At 41.4% G+C, this 24,214-nt stretch overlaps 1 protein-coding gene across 38 annotated transcripts in view; it reads left to right on the plus strand.

Annotated features, from left to right (window-relative positions):
* The window catches only part of DST (dystonin), a 404,883-nt gene that overhangs the window by 126,604 nt on the left and 254,065 nt on the right, over nucleotides 1-24,214 (plus strand). For 21 of the 38 annotated variants that reach the window (XM_077308292.1, XM_077308223.1, XM_077308177.1 and 18 more), the window contains 3 exons: nucleotides 16,669-16,758; nucleotides 17,249-17,347; nucleotides 22,713-22,790. In XM_077308292.1, coding sequence (XP_077164407.1) covers nucleotides 16,669-16,758; nucleotides 17,249-17,347; nucleotides 22,713-22,790 — 267 coding nt within the window. The remainder of the gene's footprint in view (nucleotides 1-16,668; nucleotides 16,759-17,248; nucleotides 17,348-22,712; nucleotides 22,791-24,214) is intronic. The other 17 variants (XM_077308241.1, XM_077308530.1, XM_077308511.1 and 14 more) reach the window with 2 other exon arrangements.

Consider the following 24,214-nt stretch of genomic DNA (forward strand, 5'->3'; position numbering starts at 1 on the left):
TGACCTCTCAGTACAATTTAAATAAAGTGGAGGGAAGTTTGGATGGTGTGTTTCAGATCCTATGTCACTCACTCGGGTCTCTGTTGTATGCTATATAAAGGCACTACAACAAATTATCCTAAAATGGTGTACTTTTTAATAATTTTGTATTGAATGAACCCAAGAGCAGATTTTTCCAGTGAATGTTACCATGTCTTCATTGAACTCTCTCTAGTCATGATTGCCCCCACCCCATACTCTTGAAGTTAATGCAAGTTCACAAGCCCATTGTATGTTAGAACTATCAAATTTGCTCCATGGCTTCTGGCTGAATCATGTCAATCTCTGATATTGTTCACAGATTAACTGCTGGAAGAGCAGTTGTGTTCTTCCTGGAATCCATAGCTACTTTCAGCTTTTATAGCTGTTACAGACATTGTCAATAGGAAAATTCTCACAACTTCAGTGGCCTCCACTGCTCATGTTCTGACATCAGAATCCCAGACCCCATCCATGAGGCCATCTTTGTTGACTCTCTATTACCTTTAGCAATGTTTTTCATAGAATCATAGAATCATAGAATCATAGAGTTGGAAGGGGCCATACAGGCCATCTAGTCCAACCCCCTGCTCCACGCAGGATCAGCCCAAAGCATCCTAAAGCATCCAAGAAAATTGTGTATCCAACCTTTGCTTGAAGACTGCCAGGGAGGGGGAGCTCACCATCTCCTTAGGCAGCCTATTCCACTGCTGAACTACTCTGACTGTGAATTTTTTTTTCCTGATATCTAGCCTATATCGTTGTAGTTTAAACCCATTACTGCGTGTCCTTTCCTCTGCAGCCAACGGAAACAGTATCCTGCCCTCCTCTGACAACCTTTCAAATACTTAAAGAGGGCTATCATGTCCCCTCTCAACCTCCTTTTCTCCAGGCTGAACATTCCCAAGTCCCTCAACCTATTTTCATAGGGCTTGGTCCCTTGGCCCCAGATCATCCTCGTTGCTCTCCTCTGTACCGTTTCAATTTTATCTACGTCCTTCTTGAAGTGAGGCCTCCAGAATTGCACAGTACTCCAGGTGTGGTCTGACCAGTGCCGTATACAATGGGACTATGACATCTTGTGAATTTGATGTGATGCCCCTGTTGATACAGCCTCAAATGGCATTTGCCTTTTTTACCGCTGCATCACACTGCCTGCTCATGTTTAGCTTACAATCCACAAGTACCCCAAGGTCTTGTTCACACACAGTGTTACCTAGAAGCATATCCCCCATCCAGTAGGCATGCTTTTCATTTTTCTGACCCAGATGCAGAACTTTACACATCTTTATTAAATTGCATCTTGTTCTCATTTGCCCATTTTTCCATTGTGTTCAGATCTCATTGAACTCTATCTTCTGGAGTATTTGCCAGGCCTCCCAATTCGGTGTCATCAGCAAACTTAATGAGCAGTCCCTCCACCCCTCCATCTAGATCATTAATAAATATGTTAAAAAGTACCGGACCGAGCCCCGAGCCCTGAGGTACCCCGCTACTAACCTCTCTCCAGTCTGATGAAACACCATTGACAACAACTCTTTGAGTGCGGTTCTCTTACCAATTCCCTATCCACCTAAGTATCTGAAAATCCAGATTGCTGTCCTTCAACTTATCCATCAGAACATCATGGGGAACCTTATCAAAAGCTTTACTAAAATCCAAGTAAATGACATCAACCGAATTTCCACGATCCAGCACACCTGTTACTTGGTCAAAGAAGGAAACCAGGTTGGTCTGACAGGACCTGTTGGAGACAAATCCATGCTGACTTCCCTGGATCACCAAATTGTCCTCCAGATGTTTGCAGATCGCTCCCTTTAATATCTGCTCCATTATCTTCCCCATAACAGAGGTCAGATTAACTGGTCTGTAGTTTCCTGGATCATCCTTCATCCTTTTTTTGAAGATCGGAATAACGTTTGCTCTCTTCCAATCCCCTGGGACATCTCCAGTCCTTAAAGAGGTTCCGAAGATTATGGACAAGGGTTCTGCAAGTTCTCTGGAAAGTTCTTTAAGCCCTCTCGGGTGCATTTCATCCGGCCCAGTAGATTTAAACTCATCCAGTGCAGCTAAACGCCTCTCAACAATCTCTCTGTCCATGTCAACCTGCCACCCAGATGCTATCCCTTGGCTACTGCCAACTCTAGATGTGCCTAAACCCTTTGACCTGTGGGAAAAAAACAGATGTAAAATAGGCGCTGAGCTTTTCTGCTTTCTCTGCATCTTCCGTTAGAGTTTGTCCATCTGCACCCAACAGTGGGCCTATTGCCTCCTTTCCTTTACGTTTGCTCCTCACATAACTGAAAAATCTTTTCTTGTTACAATGGGCTTCCCTGGCCAATCTTAGCTCACTCTCAACTTTGGCCTTTCTGATGATTGATCTACAGTGCCTAGTAACCTGTAGGTACTCTTCTTTAGAGCTCTGTCCTTCCCTTCATTTCCTGAACAGTTCCCTTTTCTTTCTTAGTTCCTCTTGAAGTTCTCTGTTCATCCAAATAGGCTTCTTAGAGCTCCTGCAGTGCCAAATAGGCTTCTGAGAGCGCCTCCTGTTGCTTCTTCTGATTTTCTCTGCTGCAAAGCTTTGACCTGGGCAGAGTCTACACTTACTTTCTTTATTCCATTGTCAATCCTGTTGAATTCAGATTGCTTTGAACTCGGTTCTTCCCCCCCCCCCATTGAAACAGGAAAGTCTTCTGCACGTGGTTAGGGTAGTTCAGAAGGAGGGGGGGAGCCAAGCCTATTTCTTTCTTTTCTTGAAGGGGGGGGGAGAGGAACCAGGCAGGGAGCCTCTTTTTTTTTCTTGGAGGGGTGGGGGAGAGGATCGAAAAGGCAGAGAAGGGAGAAAAAATCCAGGACCGACAGAAGTTGAGAGAAATTAGGGGCTTCTCCTTTAAGGCAAGCTTGTCACATGACCAGATGGTTCTCTACCACGGAGCTTGGTTTCCCAATCCGGATTTGAAAAATATTGAGCATTAAAAGCGCTCTAAGATATCGCACAATAAAGGTAGGGTCACTCCGGATCAATCCTTCTTGCTGCAGAAGGAACATTTTAATTGCCTAAAATCCAAACGGAAATTGCATTCTGTGTAGACGGCAGGGACTGAATTGACCTGGGATTGGAATAAAAGCTCCGTGCAATTTACACCCTGTCCAGCTCCTTGGTATCCCCATAAAATGAATTGCTTCTACCAGGTTAAGTGTTACGGATCTTCATTCCTTCTCATCCTGTTTCATGCCACCAACAAGGTGCGATTGTTAACTGCATTTGCAGAAATAAATTCAAGTTATAAAAACTTTTAATGAATATCCTAAATATAAGGGTCAGAATTCAGTTTTGCTTCAGAGGTAGCATTCAGCTGTGGATTCTTGCAGGTCAGAGAGTGCAGTAGACAATTATAAGGAATTAAAAGTCTGCATAGCTTGCATTCCCCATACAGCTGTGCAATGCACGTTACTCATGCATCTATTTTGGATATGGTTAACTTGCCTCTTTTACTATACCTTTGTCCCCTTATGACACAGGATTTGTGCATGGTTTAGCACTTTATTCCATTTTTTTCCTGTTTAAAACAACTGAAGAGTGGAGAAATAGCGCCACCTGCACAAAGGTACTTGTATTATTTTGCTTCTCTGAAAATCTAATACTTGAGAAGCAGGATAACATAGCCACCTTGGATCAGGGATGTGTTAGCAACTTTAAAAATACTACAGATTTTTTTCATAATAGAAAGAGTAGCAAAGGGTTACTTTGTGAACGGAAAGGCAATATTTTAAATGTAATCTTTTCACTGGGAGACAATCTATGCAAGCGGGTTATCTTGACAGTTCAAAGGAAGCCATTTTAAGACAAGATAGATGGATACCTCTATGATTCTCTCTGCTTCACCCTCCCTTTTTGCCTCAGGCCCTTTATGCCAAGTTAACACAGCAGGACTCCTGGATGTGTTAGTGTTCAATTAAAACAGAAGATAAGGAAGTGCTTTGGAAAGCTGTTCATATACATTTGTCATCTATATTTGCCTAGAGTAGTAGTGAGTTAAAATGCATCTGACAGTATGTAGATGTATGTAGGAAGAAGGCGAAACTTTGCTTTGTTTTCCTCGGTGTGCTGTGTGCAAATGGTACAGGCTTAAAAACATTTTCCTGGGAGTAATCCCCAGTGAATAAAGTTGGACTTCTGAATAAATCTGCTTCAAATTGTCCCAATGTCATTTATAAGGCTTTTGGTACCAATGCTAGGCTTTCATTTCCTGTATATATTGAAAAATTTGGAGGGGATTATCTTTCACATTTTATAGATGATGATGATAAAGGAGCACTCCCCCTCTCAGGCTGAAATTAATGAATAAGTTCCTCCTAAAGATATGAGTAATGCAAAATTGACTTCATTTTAATTTATATTTCTTGGATAATCTGGACAATTCTTAATTTGTGCAGATAGTAGAGGGTGGGGGCCACAGTCAATAAAACATGCACTACTACATTGTTTATGCTATAAAATGGAAATCATGTTTCTGAATACCTCTTTCATGCAGCTTGTAAAACAGAGAAAAATCAATTTTCATTCTTTTGAAAAAGAAATACCTTTCCCCCAAGATTGACTTTATAGGTGTAATTGGCAATCTTCTCAGATATCCTATATATATAATATATAATACTAAGACATAATCAGTATTTAATTTAAGCATGAGTTATTGATTCTGGGTTCTTTTGGGTGTGTTGGGTGTGTTTTGTTGGAGACAGGCCCGTGTCCAATTTCCTAAATTTAGAACTGCTAAAACTACATGTATGGGAAGAAGGTGAGATATCTATGTATGGAGGGGTTGGGTATTACAGGGACATCAGAGAGAAAGAGAGAGTACAATTTGTATCTATCTGCCCCTCCTTCCAGCCAGTCTGCTAGACAAAGAAAAGACCCCAACTGATTACTGTAGGGCACGGGCTTCTGATATATCTTCCCTTGTAAAGCAATAATTTTCAAATTTTTAACTGTTCTATATTCTGTTTGGAGAAATCCCGCACATTGACTGTGGAATCCGTCCACATCATAAAGAATTCTGGGCACCTTTCTGGTATTCTCCATTACTAATCTTCTCATTGAGAAACCCCTAAAATGCTTAAAGTTCATCAGGGTTCTTATGAATGTAGTTTGTAAACCACTATTTCAGATCCTGGAAAATGGAAAGTTTTGTAGACAGCATTTACTGTTCTCAGAATTTCCAGCGAGCTTCCAATGTAGCTCTCTTTGACACAAATTTTCATAAAGCCCTACTAGTGTCCATTTGTTCTAATTTGGGGGGCTCAATGAAGAAAGATGATCAAGGAAATTTATATGGTATTTTCATAAACCACATTGGTATTTTTTTTCTTATTTTAGAGTGGCAGCTGTGCTGTGGTCAGTCCATATGTCAGTGAGACTGGCCAGGGTGAAAGATTATTGCAGTGAAGTCAGTGCGCAGACAAGAAGTATTCTGAGTGCCACATAAGTACCTTAGCAGACTCGTTCTATATTTGCAATGTACAACGTTGGCATTGATGGCAGGATTTTTTAAAGATTAGTTTTTCTGCCAGGCAGGAGTCAGTGTACCACATAAATACAGGCTATCTATTCAGACTAAACTGGGAGGGAACTATCCAAAGCAAATCGTGTTTATTTCTTATATATAGCCAGCCTTCTTTGTAGGGAAGATGGAGATGGAGGCCAATGGTGTTAAATAGAATTGCCAGTATTTCTTCCTCATTTTTATCACAATTATCACCTGAGGGTGCTCACTCTCCAGTTATGTTTGCCTTTGTGCATCTTTCTAGCAGCAGAAACTCTTCTGCTTTAATTTTGGTGAACACCCTATGCCTTTCCTCCAGTTACAGCATTAAGTGTTATTCTTTTCTCTCTCAAGGCTGGCATGCTTATTTCAGCCAAGCTGCCAAGCCTCCCACACCCAGCTGTGCTATGAATGTTCCCCAAGCTTCCCTGCCTGAGGCAGCACATAGTTTAAATCCCAGATTCTCACAGTAATTCATGAGGGATCCAATAGATTGCCAGCGTCTTCCCTGGAGATTGGCACCTTACTTGGAAAGCTTGTGTAGCCTGCCACTTCACATGGGCATGCAGACAAGAGTCTGAAAAGAATTGTTAAAAGGCATTAGTAAAATAATTTGCACGTATGTCATAGTGAATATGTCGTTCTCTACCTAGTGCTCGTCAAAAATTCTGTTTTTCTTGGGTAAGCAATTGCACACATTTTTGTTTGCATTTTAGAACATTTCAAGTTACATACAAATTAAAACAGAATTTTGTAGAGTTGAAAGCAGGGGCAGGAGAATTTTCTCCCAGCTCCCTGACATACAAAATGGCCAGTGGAGGAAAACTACAGAAGGATGAAGAATCCTGAACTGTAAAGCAGCGGTCCGCAACCTTTTGGCTGCTGCGGACCGCTGCTCTGGAGTGGGGCGAGAGGGCGGGCTGGGGGCCCGCGCACGCATGGCAGCCCCAGCGCAAACGCGGACTGCCGCGCACGTGCGTTTGTACCGCCGCCATGCAGGTGGCCACGGCTCCCCCAACCTGCCCCTCCGGGCCACCAGCAAATCAGCCGCCAAAGCGGCCGATTAGCTTGCAGCTCGGCAAGCTTCTCTTCCCCCCCCTCCTGAAACAAGAAGCTTGCCGGGCCGCGAGCTAATCGGCTGCTTTGGCGGCCGATTTGCTCACGGCCTGGCGAGCTTCTCGCTTCGGGGGGGGAGGGAAGAAGGAGCTGCAGCCCGGCGCCAAGGCCTTCGCGGCCTGGCACCGGGCCACGGCCCGCGGGTTGGGGACCACTGCTGTAAAGGAAATTCTGCCTAAACTTCACAGAGACTTCCCTTGTTTGCTTGACAAGCACAGTATAGATTACTATTGTGTTCTTTGGCTATAGGCCATGTTTCTGTGGGCTGTTAGGACACAATACATTGCTTTTTCTGCTGTGTTTAATTTAATGTTTTTAGGCTTTTAATTTTTAATCTTGATATTTGATTTTGATATTTTATATTCTTATGTCTTTAGACCATGAAAGCCATGTATCAGTGCCATGAACAATTGACTAAGCAAGTAGTGGAACCGCAAGATGCGGTGGCCCTGCTTCTTTCTTGCCGGCGAAGCCTGTTCCTGCGGCTGTCTTACCAGAGTGGGAGCACAGAGGTGAGGACAGCCGACTCGACAGAGTGCAGAGCCGAGGATGGGCCAAGTAGCCAATGGGGAGCTCCCAATTGGCCACTTGTCCCCTGAGTGAAACTCGAAGGGGCAATCAGGAGCCCCAAAGCGGCTCCTGATTGGCCCCTCCAAGTTTTTATCATGGACTCAGCCCTCACCTTTCTCCTCCCAACTTGCCCGTACTGCTTTATTTATACCGCTCATGGTGTGACTGCTGAACAATAGCAAGCAGCTGGGCCTCACTGAGTCATACAAATTGAGTGATCACTACCCTTACCAGACTTCACCTCAACCCCCCCAGGAATTTCCTGAACTGGAGACTGCAACCCTAGCCAGGCCTGTCTTGATGAGTCCTCCCTCAAAGGCTAAAAAAGGCCTGCAAAGAACTCTGCCCCCTCTCTCGCCCTGTCTTTTACTGACAAAATCAAGCCTGAATATTGTGGCTGCCAAGTAAGAGCCACTGAGGGAATCAGTTGTTAAAGCTACAGGTGCTTCTATCATCATTTGGGGTTATTTTACCCACCCACCCCAAATATGTTTTTATTTCAGAGTTTTCTGAAAGCCTGGGATGGTTCAGGTATGTAGAAAGATTTGTCTTCTCGATTCATGGTTCTAGTCACTGGATTTAAGTTTCCTCTGATCTGTCCCAACTTCACTATTAGAATATACAAGTGGAGACCTGCAATACTTGGAGGTGGGGGAAACCATCTCTCTATCATTGCCGCTGCCTGGCAGTGAGGACTCTCCTCCGATTCTTTCCTTCCCAGCTGTGCAAGGGGTCCTGCAGGACTCGTAGGAGGGGGAATCCCATCTCTCCTTCCTACTTTCTTGCTGAGCTTGCCCTAGCTCCTGAGCTGCACTGCTGCCACAGGGCCCACCATGGGTTCTGGGCTGTGCTGCTTCCACCACCACCACACACAGGTGTGTGTGTGGGGAAATGCAAACCCCAAAATATATTTTTTAAGATGTCAGATTTACCTGCAAACCTTGGAGATCCTCAAGTTTGCAGAAACATCTGTTTTGGGTAAGCATGACCCAAGCTACCTCCAGATTAGGCTACTGCAATACAGTCTACATAGGGCCTCCTTTGAAGACATTTCAGAAGCTTCAGGTGGACCAGAATACAGCTGCTTGATTTCTGACTGGGTCCCCAGGTCAGGACATAAAATTGATACTTTGGTAGTTGCACTGGCTTTTGATTAGTTTCAGGTACAAATTCAAAGTGCTAGTTTTTTACCTCTAAAGCTGTAAATGACCAGGGACTGTCCTTGCAAGACTGCCTCACGAAGTATGATTCCCCTCACCTCCTTAGATCATCCTTGTGGAGCCTTTAACAGGTGCCTGGCCCACGAATGGCCTACTTGTCAAATGCCAAGGTTAGGGTATTTTCAGTGGTTGCCCCTCTCTTTGGAATCAGCTCCCCAGGCTTGTGCCCTTCAGCATTCCGTAAGATGTGTAATGCAGCTTTCTTTTGTGCAGCCTTTGGTTAATATAAAAACTAAGGAGCTGACCACTTGTTTTGATTTTTTTTCCTGATTAATTTGCTGTCAAGTTGATGTTTTCATTTTACTGTACTATTTGTTGCATTTATTTATTTGTGTCTTTTGCCCTTTAAATGTTGTAAGCTGCTTTGAGTCCCTGGTGCAAATAATATGGTTCCTCTTCTTTGTACCATTCCTGAAGCCCTTATTGTTTTGGTATCTGCCCTCAAATAAAGTAAGATATAATTCAAAACCATTGCTTGTGTATGTTCATGGTCATTAGTTTGCTCTTGAATAATTTGCTAGTGTGTAGCAAGTGCTGCTTCTGAGTTGTCTTTTTTCATAACCCTCTTTGAAGCACGATAATTGTATTAAAGCTAAGAGAAATGCCTAGGGGCATCCAAACAAGGACAAATGAATGCTAGAACTTTGTTCATATATTCAGAAAGAAAAAACTATTAACAGCTAAAGGCCCAAATAATGTTAACGTATATTAGGGCAATTATGCAAACATTTTCAAACGGTGTATTTGATAACACTGGAATATACACAATGTAATAACCTAGAAAACAGAATTGCTCTGTAGGAAACTATCCAAGTAGGTAGCATTTGGTTTGGGTGGGTATGCATTGCATATTCATTAGGTTATTATCAGGAGCAATAATTATTCCATAAGATTCAAATTGCCGTGGGGTTGTCACAGTTTAATTCAACCAATTTCTCTGATTTTTTGAAAATGCAAATCGAAAATAGATTTCATCTTACTGAGCTATAATAAATTGGCTTGTTTACTATTTATATGTACATTTTTGTTGCTTTATGTGTGTGTGGTTTGATTTTCAGCAACTGAAGGATTTCTACTAGTTTGTTTTAATTGTTTCTGCTATATGGTTTTTATTTATAGTTAATAAACTTTGAATCTGCTATTGTGCAAAATACAAAGTAGCTTGCCCTCCCTGACAATTTATTCTCCTAAAAACTGTCTAGATTTTTGGCCAACATGATATGGCTGCAGAAAATTATAAGCTTGAAAGGATACATAATACATTGGTAATAGCTTTGTGTTTTATGGAAGGATCTTAAAATCAATGGCCACCGCTCTTTATGGACTCATATGGACTCATATGGTGTCTTGGCTTACATATTTGGAGACTCACTGGCTTTCAAGTGTGTTGTAAGGCCACACTACAAGTAGCTATGAAAAACAACGGTTGGAAGCTATGATCTGGCTATTATTATTATTATTATTATTATTATTATTATTATTATTATTATTATTATTATTATTATTATTATTATTATTTCTCGCCACTCCCTACATTGGCTTGTGGTGGGTAACAGCAGTTTAAAAATCCCACATTAAAACTCCCAATAAACAGCAATATAATTATCAGTTTGTAATCTGCCTGGCAGGAGGTTTATGATGCTTTATTCTGACTTTTGATGCTTTTATTTTATTTTACTGTACATTCACATAAATAAAATTGTTATTTGAGAGATATGGCAACACTACATTCAGGGTCATTTAAGTTGAGCATGAAGGCATATACTCATCCTGCAAATTTAAGAATGGCACAGCTGTATAACAATGTAGATGTTACTTTGGCGTTTCCAAGTATTTGTAACATTTTGGAAAAGATAGGAAAGTCATTAGTTATAATTATAGTATTGTGTTACTGTCACTTACAGATGAGCCATATAGAATGAGAAGAAGTATTTCTTCAGTTTGAGAAATAAGCCATCTGTCTTGACATTTTGTGATTGTGTCCCCTACAGCAGTGGTCCGCAACCTTTTTCGGGTTGCGGACCGGTGGGGGGGAGGGCAATCTGGGTGTCACGCATGCGCGGCAGCCCCTGCGCAAACACGCATGCACGGCAGGTCTGCGCATGTGCGTTTGCGCCCGTGGTGGTGCAAATGCACATGCACAGCAGTTTTGCATTTGCGCTCCTGGTGGGGAGAGGGAGCCACGGCCTGGTGCTGAGGCCTTTGGGGCTGCGGCCCGGTGGTACGGGACAACTGCCCTACAGTGTTTGTCTATTTCTGTAGCACACTTGTAGTGTCACTCAAAAACAAGAGTGGCTTTTTTGGAACCCCCATGAGATTATCAGGAGTAGTCAGTGACCATTAAACATGACAAATTGTTCAAGAAGGCAAATCATATAAGGATAAGAGTTGGGTAATCACGAGAACCACCCTTTTGGCACAGCCACCTTGGGGCGGTTTACAATAAAACATAAACAAGAATCAATAAAACCATTTAATAATATTAAAATGTTTCACTCAGTGTAGCTGACAGGTTACTGATTGAGTAGCTCTCAGTCTAGGGTGGAAGAGAGTTACGGAGAAGGGCCCTATTGATAGTGTTCTGTCAGCTCATTAGCTTCAACTGAATGTCTGGTGAAAGAGCACTGTTTTGCAGGACCTTCAGAACTGGTTTGGCCTCACTTGGAGTACTGTGTTCAGTTTTGGTCACCCCAATTGAAGAGGGATGTTGAGAAACTAGAACGTGTCCAGAGGAGGGCAACAAAGATGGTGAGGGGTTTGGAGACCAAGACATATGAGGACAGGTTGGGGGAGCTCGGTCTGTTTAGCCTAGAGAGGAGACGACTGAGAGGGGATCTGATAACCATCTTCAAGTATTTAAAAGGTGCCATATGGAGGATGGAGCAGAATTGTTCTCTCTTGCCCCAGAGGGACAGACCAGAACGAATGGGATTAAATTAATTAAAAAAAATCCATCTAAACATCCGGAAGAAGTTCTTGATGGTTAGAGCAGTTTCTCAGTGGAACAGGCTTCCTCAGGAGGTGGTGGGTTCTCCATCTTTGGAAATTTTTAAACAGAGGCTAGATAGCCATCTATCAGAGAGGCTGATTCTGTGAAGGCAAAGGGGTGGCAGGTTACAGTAGATGAGCGATTGGGATGTGAGTGTCCTGCATAGTGCAGGGGGTTGGACTAGATGACTCATGAGGTCCCTTCCAACTCTTATTCTATGATTCCATGTATGGTGCCTGACCTCCTGACAAGCATTACCTCGAACAGCATTCTAAGGGTCAAATATTGCTTTTTTTGTATGTGGATTTTGTCACCTACTGGCATCCCAACAATTTTAAACATTCTGATATTTTTCTGTGTAGACTCTTTCAAATCTAGTTTCTTGAAGTATAAACAGAGGAAAAATAATTGAATCTTATTTAGGTATTCTATAAGAGCATATGTGAATGGGAGAAGCGGTAGAAAATATTGTCAGGGGTAATTAGTGGAAAAATGTTCTTGTGATATTGTTCCTTGTTAAAATGCAAGATGAGGTTGCACAATCATTTGGAACATGTCAGTCAGAGCCAAAATGTCTTTGAGCAAAAAACAGAGAGAGAGAATTTGGCACAGCATAGTTAAAAATTTCGTTTCCATCACAAATACATGCAGCATAAGCCACATCTTGTAGAATTTGAATAATTGCTTTGAGGTGTCTTCCCTCCATTTCTTTCAGCAAATATGAATGCTAGTTTGTGTACATGCAAACAGTGAGCATGTTGTTTCATGTGTTCCACAAGGATAGGCAGATTGTTCATTTGTTTTAAGATGCTGTTCCTTATTTTAGCAGCTGAGAGTCCCACTAACCTTAATGTATGTCTTATATGGGGAAGTGTCCTTAGGCTGACATTTATGTTACCAGACAAAAGTTTTTTTCCTTCATTTCACTGCCTACATGCTGTAGTTTTCACCTCTTACATATCCCTTCCAATTAGTGCTCCTATGGTTTTAAATGCTGCTATATGATGAAATTACTAGTTAATGTATGAAAAGAGAACTGAAGTTTGTTTATTTGTTTATTTACTTATTACATTTATATACCACCCTCCCCGGAGGCTCAGGGTGGTTCACAAGAAATAGGAACATGAACAATACAGAGAAATTGGTAACCATAGATAACAATGGAACAATAATAAAGAGTGAGAACAGTAAATTCATAACCATAACATACAATGGACCCATGGTTGGTGGGTTCAAGACATTGAAGCTCATAGAAGTTTATTTTATTTATTTAGATTTTTATATCACCCTTCCATATGGCTCTGGGCAGTTTACATATAACATCATGGGGTAATTACATAGAACATTGCAACAAATATAACAATCATAACATAACAGTGAACCAGAACTATAAACAGGAGCATTGACACAGTTTTGGGTTGGTCAGACTCTTTGATCATAGGAGGGGGTGTCTGGGGAGCAGTAGGTGTTTTTCGGCTAGTCGGTCTCAAGCAAATGCCTGGTGGAGGAGCTCCCTTTTGCGGGCCCTGTGAAATTGGCCTTAAAGGTGATTACCAAAACCATAAGCTTAATCCAGAATTCAACTGGGAACCAGCCGAGTTGTTGTAGTATAGGCTGGATGTGGAATCTCCATGGTGTATTAATGAGAATCCTGGCCACGGTGTTCTGCACCAGCTGTAGTTTCCAGATCAAGGATAAGGGTAGGCCTGCATAGAGTGAGTTACAGAAGTCCAGTCTAGAGGTGAAATTTGAGGTTCATGGGAGGGAGGCTTAGGGGCCCTATGGAAGTTGTTGGTTGTGGTCGATCTCAACCAAATGGCTGGCAGAAAAGCTTCCTTTTGGAGGCCCTATGGAATTGATCTAGTTCCATTAGGGCTCTGATCCCCTCTGGGAGCTCATTCCAAAAGGTGGGGGCCACGACAGAGAAAACTCTGGTCTCGGTTGAGGTCAGATGAGCTTTTTTGGGGCCAGGGATCACCAGCCATTTGGAAGTGGTGGGGCATAAGGCTCTTTGAGGGGTACAGGCAGAAAGGCAGTTTCTCAAGTACAAATTACATAGGTAGGGTTGCCAGGAAATTCCTGGCAAATCCGCAAGAGGGTTGTGCTGGTTATGGGGTAAGTGGAGTCCTAGGAAATATTGTTAAAAAGAAAAATAAAGCTTCATATAGTCACAGGATGAGCCTCTTGTGGTGCAGGTGGTAAGGCAGTCGACATGCTGTCTGAAGCTCTGACCATGAGGCTGGGTGTTCAGTCCCAGCAGCCGGCTCAAGGTTGACTCAGCCTTCCATCCTTCCGAGGTCAGTAAAATGAGTACCCAGATTGCTGGGGGGTAAAACGGTAATGACTGGGGAAGGCACTGGCAAACTACCCCGTATTGAGTCTGCCATGAAAACATTGAGGAACAAGAGTCCAAGTTGATAGTATGTGTGCACAGGAGTGTGGAGGGAGGGGTTGCCAGAGACCTGTGGAAATTTGAGGATGGCTTTTGGGGAGTATAGGGACCTTAGTGGGGTGCCTACCCTCAAAAACAGCATTTTTCTCCAGAAACTGATCTCTGTACTATGCAGGCAGCTGTAGTTCCAGGAGATCCCCAAGTCCCACCTGGAGGCTGGCATTTCTAGCCAAGAGCTGCACACCTTGATCCAGTGCAAGCATGCTCAAGGATTCCTTTCTTCCCTGGTTTCCCCTTGGCCCTGGCAGTCATTTCTCATCCTGAGAAAATATATTCTCAGGTCTTGCCAGGATTCCCAGCTGCCTGGTGGTGCCTGAAAATCTCCCAAAGTTAGAAGTGATCTCCAAATCACACGGATCATTTCCACTGAGAAGAATTGCTGCTTTGCATGGTGGGCTTTATAACAGCTGAGATGAATGCTTCCTTGTTTTGTTCAGACAAGGTTTGCTGTTTAGCATACTTCACGCACAAAAATGAAATGACCTTTTTATTTCGCAAGCTTTTTATTTTATTAGCGATGCCATATGCACTGTGATCATGTTACTTCTGGGGACGTGGCAGGAAGGTGTATTCTGATGAAATCATATCCGGGGTTTCTCAAAGCCTGAGGAATGTTTCAGGGCTTTCCAAATAGTAAAAAGGTTGAGAAACCCTGGTATAGCTCATGTCTGCTTAGAAGTCCTACTGTCTTCAGTGGGGCCTTGTTCTGGGTAGCTGTGCTATCCAGTGCTGTCTAATGACTGGAGTAACAACACATACAATTGTGCTGTACATTTTTCCCATTACAGTCCAAAGCAAGATACCAGGTCTAGAATGTGATTTTGACGCAGCCCTTCAATCTATTTCCATCTGTCACAGGAATGTGAGCATCATGCTTTTCAGAGAGATGTTATGGAGCTCTTTGAACTCTCATCAGCTGCAACTGAGTGGATTGAAAATTTTGACATTACTATGTAGGGGGATTACCCAGTCAGTCTGCATACCCATTGTGTCAGCTTGGTTGCAGATGACCACCCTGATTCTTCCTCGTAAGCATTAGCTATCTGCCTAGAAGCAGTGATGAGGTGGCTCAAGTCGTCTGAATCGCAGTCCTTCAAAGATGGAGGGTCCAAACGAGGAAGAGCATCTGCCCAGCATGGATGGTGTGTAGCTGACTCACTCCGCCATGAACCTGTGTGTGATCCTGGATGCTTCCATCTCCATGGAGGCCTGGTCACAAGAGTAGCACAGCTGGCCAAACTAATAGCATCCTATTTGGCCTCAGAACACCTAGCCACAGCGATCCACATGACGGTCACCTCCAGGCTAGACTTCTGCAACTCGCTCTATGCAGGCCAACCCTTAACTTTGATCCGGAAACTGCAACTTGCCCAGTATGTGGCAGCCAGGGTCCTTACAGCAACATCATGGAGATCCCACATCTGGCCCATCCTCCAACAACTGCACTGGTTACCAGTAGAATTCCAGATCAGGCTTAAGGTCTTGGTAATTACCTTCAAGGCCATACACGGTCTGGACCCAGTTTACTTGAAGGACTGCCTCTCTGCCTGTGCTCCTCAAAGAGCTCTGCATTCTGCCACCTCCAACTGGCTAGTGATCCCTGGCCCCAAGTAAATCCACTTGACCTCCACCAGGGCTAGAGCCTTCTCTGTCCTGGCCCCCACCAGGTGGAACGAGCTCCCAGAGGAGATCTGGGCCCTAACAGAACTAAAGCACTTCTGCAGGCCTTGCAAAAGGAAGCTCCTTCACCAGGCATTTGGTTGAGGTCCACTGAAACTAAACATGATCTATTCAGTCCCTGACCCTCCCTCCCTTGATCCCATGTAACAGATATGACCAGCCAAGGACATGTTAAATTGTTTACTACCTTAGAATGTTATTTCTCTGTTTATTGTTGTTATTCTATTACCTTTCATTATAATCAGTGAGTTTGATGTATTGTTCTGTTACATTGTATGTGAACCGCCCTGAGCCTTATGAGATGGTGGTATACAAATGAAATGAAATGAATGAATGAATGAATAAATAAATAAATAAATAAATAAATACTTCCTTCCTGTGCCATATGATAGGTGAATGGATGAAGTTGCACTAGTGGATTTAGAAGGGTATAGCTCTGCTTAGAATTGTACTGCCAGCATCTTACAGTTCACCAAATTAACCTTCACAAACATTTTCCTCAGCTTTTGTGTGCCAAATCTGACTAATCTAGCTAATTTGGCTTTGTTAGACGACAGGAATACAATTTTAGCTTGAACTAGCATATATAGAAGTGGATCTAGCCATCTTCCTAGTAATTTTCTTTCCAGCCCAAGGAGTCTTCCTATAATCATGGAAGAGCCATTTAAGTTGGAGGAAGGCTCCTTAGACTGGAGGAAGTCCAGGCCTGACCCAAAGTGAAAATTGGGTTAGAAATGTTTTAATAAGTGTACTTCACTCAGTTGAATGGTAGAATAAGACTAGTATCTACTTCACCTTAACTTGGTTTAGGTAATATTTTGGATTCATTTCCTCCCCCCCCCCTTTTTTTTATTGGCATGAAGGTGAAATAGTGTTTCATCCTTTACTCTTTCGTCTTTAAAGTTTAAATTGGGAGAAAATATTCTGCTAGCTGTTTTTGTATTTCTTAGGGTACTATGTACAAACTCAATAAATCATGTAATAAAAAAGTGTGTTTTGGGTAGAACTGCATATGCTCATCACTCTTGAGTCTGCTGGAAAGAGACACTATCTTGACTTTGTATTTTCTTTTCTCTATAGGTTCGCAAACATGTGAATGACCTGTATGAAGATCTGAGAGATGGACATAACTTGATCTCTCTCTTAGAAGTTCTTTCAGGGGACACCCTGGTGAGTTTTATAATGTTAATTCAGTCATCTCAGGCCTCTGTGTGATTCCAAGTGTAAATGGATAGTGGTTGTTTAGTTTCTTTCAACTCTGTTCCTGTAATTGTGGGAATATAGGGAAAATTGTCAACCTGAATATATTGTCATTTCTGACTCCTTTAGCACTATCTTCTCAGAGGACCATGACACTTTTTTCTGTATTGCACTTGTGTTCTTAGTCTTTGCTGTCTTAATTTTCTGTAGAAAATATGGGATGCCAAATATTCCTTCTAGTCGTTAAAGAACACATCTTGCAAGCAGTAAGGGAAAACAATCCCACCTGTAATTGTCTAACACTCCCTTCTGAAGTCATTTCCTTTTGTTGTGAACATTACTTCCCTTGCTTAGTTGGCACTTACTCCCTTCATTATATTCTTCTGTTCATACTCTTTTCTTCATTTGTGGTCTGTCTTGTATCTTTGCTGTCCTGTCTCCTGTCTGTTATGTTCATTAGCCAAGGGAGCGTGATTTTTTGAAGACCTTACGGTTGGTGAGTTCAACAGAAGCATGCCCGTTTGAACAGCATGAGGATGAGGAGGATGAGGATAAGGGGGTAGGTGCCGACCCCCATAACTCTACTAATGTAGTATTTGAATAGTGGTGACTGCTAATGTGCTAGTAACCTTTTTGTTGTTGTATAGTAGTTTATTAGAAAGGATTGTGTGTGGGGAGAGATGAAATTATGGGAATGCCTCCAATATAGAAAAAAACAACAAAAATTAATTCTAGTACCAGTGATTTTGGTTAGGCCCCACTGAAATGATTTGAAAGTTAAAGAATATGTCTTGCCCACTCGCCCTTATTTTCCAAGGGGCTCATACAAGGGAACCTTGGAGTGCATTGGGACTCAGTTATTTGCAAATTGGAACAATAAAAAAAACGGATTATTTTGCATAGCAATTATCATGAATTACGTTATACGTATACAAGTAATTCTGTTAAAGATGAATGAATGGTATTCCAAATAATTCATACCGGTGTGATTTAAGTTTGAACATAGCGGTGGAGTTGTGTTTCATCACCTGCAACCTGATCCACAAACCATTTAAGAGGGAGGACTTCAGGGTTGAAATGATGATGAACATTGTTTAGCATAGTAACAGTAAGCAAAAATGATACATCCGTGCACCAAAGAGATTACAATCAAAATTTCTATAACTGAAGAGTGAAAAACAAAACAAAAACAAAGGGAGCAGAGGGAGATTCGAGACTATCATGGGATGAATATGTGCAAATTCAGTTTTAATCCCATAGAATTCCGTGGGTTTGTGGATTGGTGTCATAGACAGCTAATTGGCTGAAGATATATTAGTAACTTTCCCCCAGTAGATGAGATATACTGGTAGATGACACACGTATGTTTCTTTCTCATATAATTTATTTTTTATAGCAGCAGATGCTGAGGAGGTAGCCTTTTTAACAATACCTTTTGTTTTCCAGATGGGAAATAGCTGCTTATAAACAGTAAGGCATTGAATATTGCTGTGTCCCAAACAGGTTCCTTCATTCCTTTAAACAATTTCCCATTTCCAAAATCACATGACAGTTTGTTCCTATGTGTGGCCTTGTAGCTACCCTTCTGGGATATTTGTTCAGCAGCCAAGGACCAGAAAATATTTCAAAATCTTTCCCCATGTTACTATGCACCAAAGACATTTTCCCTATTATATCTTTTATATTTTCTGAGAATCTGGAATTTTTGCAAGCATCTTTCCTTTCAGCACCTATTATCCAAATTTTGTTTGTGTGCATCCCACTCATGAGTATATATTGCTCTCTGTTTTACTTAGCTACAGATAAACTCTTTTGGGCTCCAACTTTTCTGCTGTTGCAAGTGAAAGGATAGGTTTTGACCCCTGAAAAATCTGTGCTTTTATGGGATCTGTATGAGCAAAATCACATGGGCTTCAGTGAGAAAGGAAATCTGGTGAGAGGCCCCTCCTCTGCCTAACTTCAGCCAAAAAACTGGCAGCATTCAACCCAATATATAAAATAGTTCAAATATACAATTGGGTGTAATCCTGAAAACATTTATGCAGAAGGTATTAAGTTTGAGGATTTTTTCTTTTAGCTGTCCTTCATTGACCATTGCCCCTGTCTTAGGGCATTGGCTACAGTCCAATGAGGAATTAAGCCCACTTAAAGATCAGTTAACTTTGCTGTGTTGTAGCCCTTGACTTGAACTGCCTGTTAAAGCTAGGGCTTCATTTTGTGTGTTATTTTTTCTTTTCTAATTTTATTTTGCTTGTATCCTCTTGACACTCTCATGATATTCTGAAGGAACATGGGGTTCACTTAAGAAAAAATTCTATTAGAGCATTTGGTGATTGTATTTTGAGTAATATGCATAGTAAAGGTTGTGTGGCTATAATGTTCAGTCCACATAACTTATGCTATCATAATGTTTGAACTTGTATATCCTTTCTTCTCCATGATTGAGTCTAAGACACATGTTGCTTCAGTAGAGTGGGTATCTGCTGCAGTGTCACTTCTTCTGGTAACTGCTGCCTTCTTCCATGTTGTCTGCACCTTTCATATTTTGTTCCAAATAGTGTGCGGCAGCAGTTTACACTCTGAGGACATTTTAACATCACTTCATAGTCATAGAGCTTTTATGACTGGTATAGCTGTTTGTCATTAGACTCATAATGATAAATGTGCAAAAAAGCTTGAGCTGTGAAAAACCTTTGGGTTGGGTTCCATGGATCTATCCCACTAACAGAGGTGCTGCCTTCCAGCGCAGAGCTTTCTTGTGCCATGAGAGGACTTAAGGAAGCTGCTTGTGCTAGAATGAAAGAACTACTGTTAGCAGAATTCAGCATGTGGGACTTGTCCCATCATATGGTTATGGAATCAAAGAGACTATGCTGATTTCCTGCATGCTGGCTACTCAGGTGATAGGCAGCTGTCACTCTTCTAGGAGGAGGGTGATTGAAGGCTTACTGTTCTCCCCTCCTCCCAGTTGTGTTCATTTTCAATTGCTTTCCCTTCTACAGGGATATGATTTGTACGGAATTGGTTCTCAGCACCTCATGGTGCTAGCCACAGCCGATTAAGAAGGAAGGTTGCTGAATGTAAAAACAATTTTTGAGGGCAGTTTTGCTTATACATGTAGATAAGGTCATGTTTATTTCACAAATAGTTGTCTGAGGCAATATTCATTGCTTAGCTGCAGGTGTCAGTTGTGCTGTTTCATGCTTCAGCCCATTGCATAAACTTGTGAAAAATCTGAAGTCAGGAAGAAAGACATTAATGGTGGGATCATAGGGTGACTCTCATTTATCTACTTTCTCATAGCTGTTCTCTGATGACTAAGCAACTGATGACTTTTTTGTGTGATTCTTCCTGTTTGTGATTTTACACTAATAGCATGTAATTGTGCTTTGTCTGTCATGATCATGCTGTATGTAGTTTGTTGTGTTTTTCCTTAACAATATCATTAGCTTTTTATATGCATGGTTTCAGTTTTGTAAACCTTTCTAAAGCAAAAGTGGCACAGTTTTGTGATAATGGATGTTGCTTGGAATTAAGTTTTTAAAATGATGTATATGAACAGATTCCGAATAATTTTTCCTGGTGTGCTATTCTCTTTAGTGATGTTAGATAATTTATGTCAATATAATCCATATGGGAAAAAGTAGCACCATAATTGTGCATCTACAAATAGGCGAATGAGCGGGAAGTGCTGGGAATCACAGTATTCTGATTTTAACCCTTTCCTGAAACTTTCATGCATCTGTCCAATTACGCTGTAAATATTTCTATAGGTGTGCCACCTAGTAACTGGCCATATAGGTATATGCCTTCACGGTGTAAAAAATGTAAATATGAGGATCCTATATGTCTATTTGGCACTGAGCTGTGCTCAGTTGTAGTTTCCTTGTGAATTGCAAGCCTGGGTTAATGCACTATACAAAATGGTCCTTAGGCTTGGCACTGATTCCTCGGTGTTTGTGTGTGTATGGGTGGGGTGGGGAATGTAAATATTGACTGCGTTCTGGAGCCCCTTAACCTTCATATAGGTGAATTAATGTGTGTGTGTGTGGGGGGGGGGGTCATCAAAGCAGTTAGTGGAGTTACGGACGGTTGCTCACAAATAGCATGATCCAGGGGTATATGTGACCACTGGGATCATTTGGTAGGGGTCACTTGAAGAAACGTAATTGAAAGTCCAAATACCTTTTAAAAACTTGCTGGTGTTTTCTTGGACTTTGAAAGCAGATTGGAGAAGGAATTAATATAATAAGTAAAGCTTTCTTAGGGCAGTCTGAATTTTCTTTTAATAACTTCTTGCACCATACTTCCGAACCACTTGTTAAATTTGAAAGAGTCTTCAAAGCAAACGTTGTGGAGTGAATTGTTTCCACTGAGTCTTGCTAAATAGCTTTTGGTGTTTAAAATTTTCTGGAGCATGGACAAAGTTAAACAGTGAATATAGTGTGCAATCCTAGTCAACGTAACCAGTTTTAAGTACTAGTTATTTAAGTTAGGGAAGAAATTTAAAACCATGTTTGAGAGTTGAAAATAATGAGACTTAAATGTGGTTAATTTTGCCTGGAGAATATAATATTGAAGAATGGACTACTATTCCTTTCTTCCCCCATTGAGGCAGTGACTGCCCCAACATTGACTCTGAGGTTTAGGACCCCTAAGAACAGCATGGGGTACAAAATGGAGGTTTGTAGTAGGAGGGTGAAATTGCTGGAAACCTCCCCGCCACACACACACCTCATTGACAAAAGTGTCCAGCATAGTATAGTGGTTAAGAGCAACAGCCTCTAATCTGGAGAACAGGATTTGATTCCCCACTCCTCTGCATGTAGCCGTCTGAGTAATCTTGGACCAGCCATGGTGCTCCTGAAGCTTTCTCACCTCCACCTACCTCACAGGGTGTCTGTTGTAGAGAGAGGAAAGGTAGGCAATTGGAAGTGGCTTTGAGAATCCTTTGGGTAATAAAAAGAAGAAGAAGAGTTGGTTCTTATATGCCACTTTTCTCTATCCGAAGTAGGCTCAAAGCGGCTTATAGTCGCCTTCCCATTTCTCTCCCCACAACAGACTCCCTGTGAGGTGGGTGAGGCTGAGAGAGCCCTGATATCACTGCTCAGTCTGAACAGTTTTATCAGTGCCATGGCGAGCCCAAGGTCACCCAGCTGGTTGCATGTGGGGGAGCGCAGAATTGAACCTGGCTCGCCAGATCAGAAGTCCGCGCTCCTAACCACTACACCAAAAAGTGGGGTACAAGAAACCAGCTCTCTCCCTTCACTAGAAGCTCTAGACCAGGGGTAGTCAAACTGCGGCCTTCCAGATGTCCATGGACTACAATTCCCATGAGCCCCTGCCAGCATTCGTCCATGGACATCTGGAGGGGCACAGTTTGACTGCCCCTGCTCTAGACCCTACCCTTATTTATAGAAAAGAAGCACCGGAAAAAAGAACCATTCCTGCCTAGCTTTGTGATAAATTAAGTTTAAATTGTGAGATTCTAAATATGTGAACATGCAGCTCAGGGAATGTAACTTAATTTGATGTTATTCAATTGCAATATGACATATTTTATATTTTGCTAGCTCTCTTGTCTTCAGTGTGCTGCATCATAGCAGGGGTGATAGCTAGATCTTTTTACATGGGCATTGTCATTGTGAGTTTAGTTCATTCAGTCCATTATTTAATATCTCCAAACTTGAACAAAAAAGAGGTTTGTAGAGGGGTGGGGGAGGGAGGATCTATAGATATTCTAATCAGAACTGCTTTCCTGCAGAGATATTAGGATACATACACACCTTTGTGAAATTTTATTCCCAATATAAGATTTCAAATATTTAAAGTAGGTAATTATAAACATGTTTCAGTGTATTTGACTTCTAATTAGTAGAATTTCTGCTGCAGAAAGTCTCACAGATTTAATTTTCTATTTTTAGCCCAGAGAGAAAGGTCGGATGCGTTTTCACAGACTACAGAATGTACAAATTGCACTTGATTATTTGAAAAAACGGCAGGTAAGAAAACATTTAAAAAATTGGCAAAGCAAGAATAATCATTTGTAGGTTATGTAGAAGAGTAACTTAAGTATAATCATTGGACCGGCATGTTGCTCCTATAGGAGTAAGTGGCAAGTGGACAGGAATATTTTCATGAAATATCATCTCTAGTCAGTGAATATATTTTCCTGGTTTTCTACTGTTTTCTGCTCTTCTTCTCTCCTGTTGTTTAAATTTCTGAGCTGCATGTCTACTAGGGACAAACAGATGCAGAGCATCGGCAATTATGTTCTTATTGATTTGATTATGCTACTGTTTATTAAAAATAGATGTCGTAAGATCAGCTGTGCTTTTGCATGATTTCTAGTAGAAGTAAATGATTGAGTCTGGTTACACATTCCCTTTATCCATATGAATCCCACCTTTGGTTGGGTGTTTGTAGAACAGAGTCAAAACTGGATAGTAGGAATGGCACAGCAAAGGGGATTCCTTGGCCAGAGTAACCAGCAAAGATCTAATTCTCACGTTAGCTTATGGACGTTAAAGCAAGATAAAACAAAATGGTCTAGTTGCCCCTCAGAAAGCATCTCTTGACCCAGATCACATTTAACAAAATTTATTCATTTTTATGTATCCTTGAGATCTTTTTTTTTCTTGTACCCTTCCCCCACTACCTAGGGTTTAATAGGGAGGAAGATGCAAAGTATTTGGAAAACATATTATACAGTTTTCCAAGGAAAATATTCTGTAACGTTTGGGGAAGGAATAATTAAGCTTCTCCTCTTACATAAATGTAATTGTGATTTAAATTTCCTTTAAAAGAAGTTATATGTTAAGGTCAGAAAAGCTCAGGTCCTTGTATTGTATTGTACTTCCCTCCAAATAACACATCTGGATATATTTTTGTCAGCATCATAAGCCTTTTACCCACCAGAGACGCCATTCCTGCTGAGTAGGCAAATCATAGTGCAAATAAGCTAAACTAATAATAGGGTTTTCAAAGTATTTGTGAACTTAGAAATAAATTAGAGGCTGTTAAGGTGTAAATACAAGAAAAGCTTAATGATCAATCTTCAGGAATATATTTAATGTCCTTAATAAGTTAGTGTGCACAACTCAAAGAGGCTTTACTGTGCTAATTAGTATTATTGGCATTATTAATATGCAGATTAATGTCATTTGCTTTGCTTTTAATTGCCAGAGTCTCTTATGCAATTGAGTAATTCTCAATGCAGAGAATAGAAGGGGAAAGATAAGACTTCTTTTGTTGGGTGGATGCTCTCTGTTAGTATCAGGCACAAGATGAGTTAAATTTATACTACATGGAAGCAAAGATGTTGTCTGTTATGTAGGTTAGATCTCTACTAGCGTTCTGTTGTTGAAAATGTAAGGAGGGGTCTACTAGAGGGAAAAAGCTATTCTGGAGATAATACAAAAACCAT

This window comes from Paroedura picta, chromosome 1 (genome assembly GCF_049243985.1).
Source record: "Paroedura picta isolate Pp20150507F chromosome 1, Ppicta_v3.0, whole genome shotgun sequence".
Taxonomy (NCBI): Eukaryota; Metazoa; Chordata; class Lepidosauria; order Squamata; family Gekkonidae; genus Paroedura; species Paroedura picta.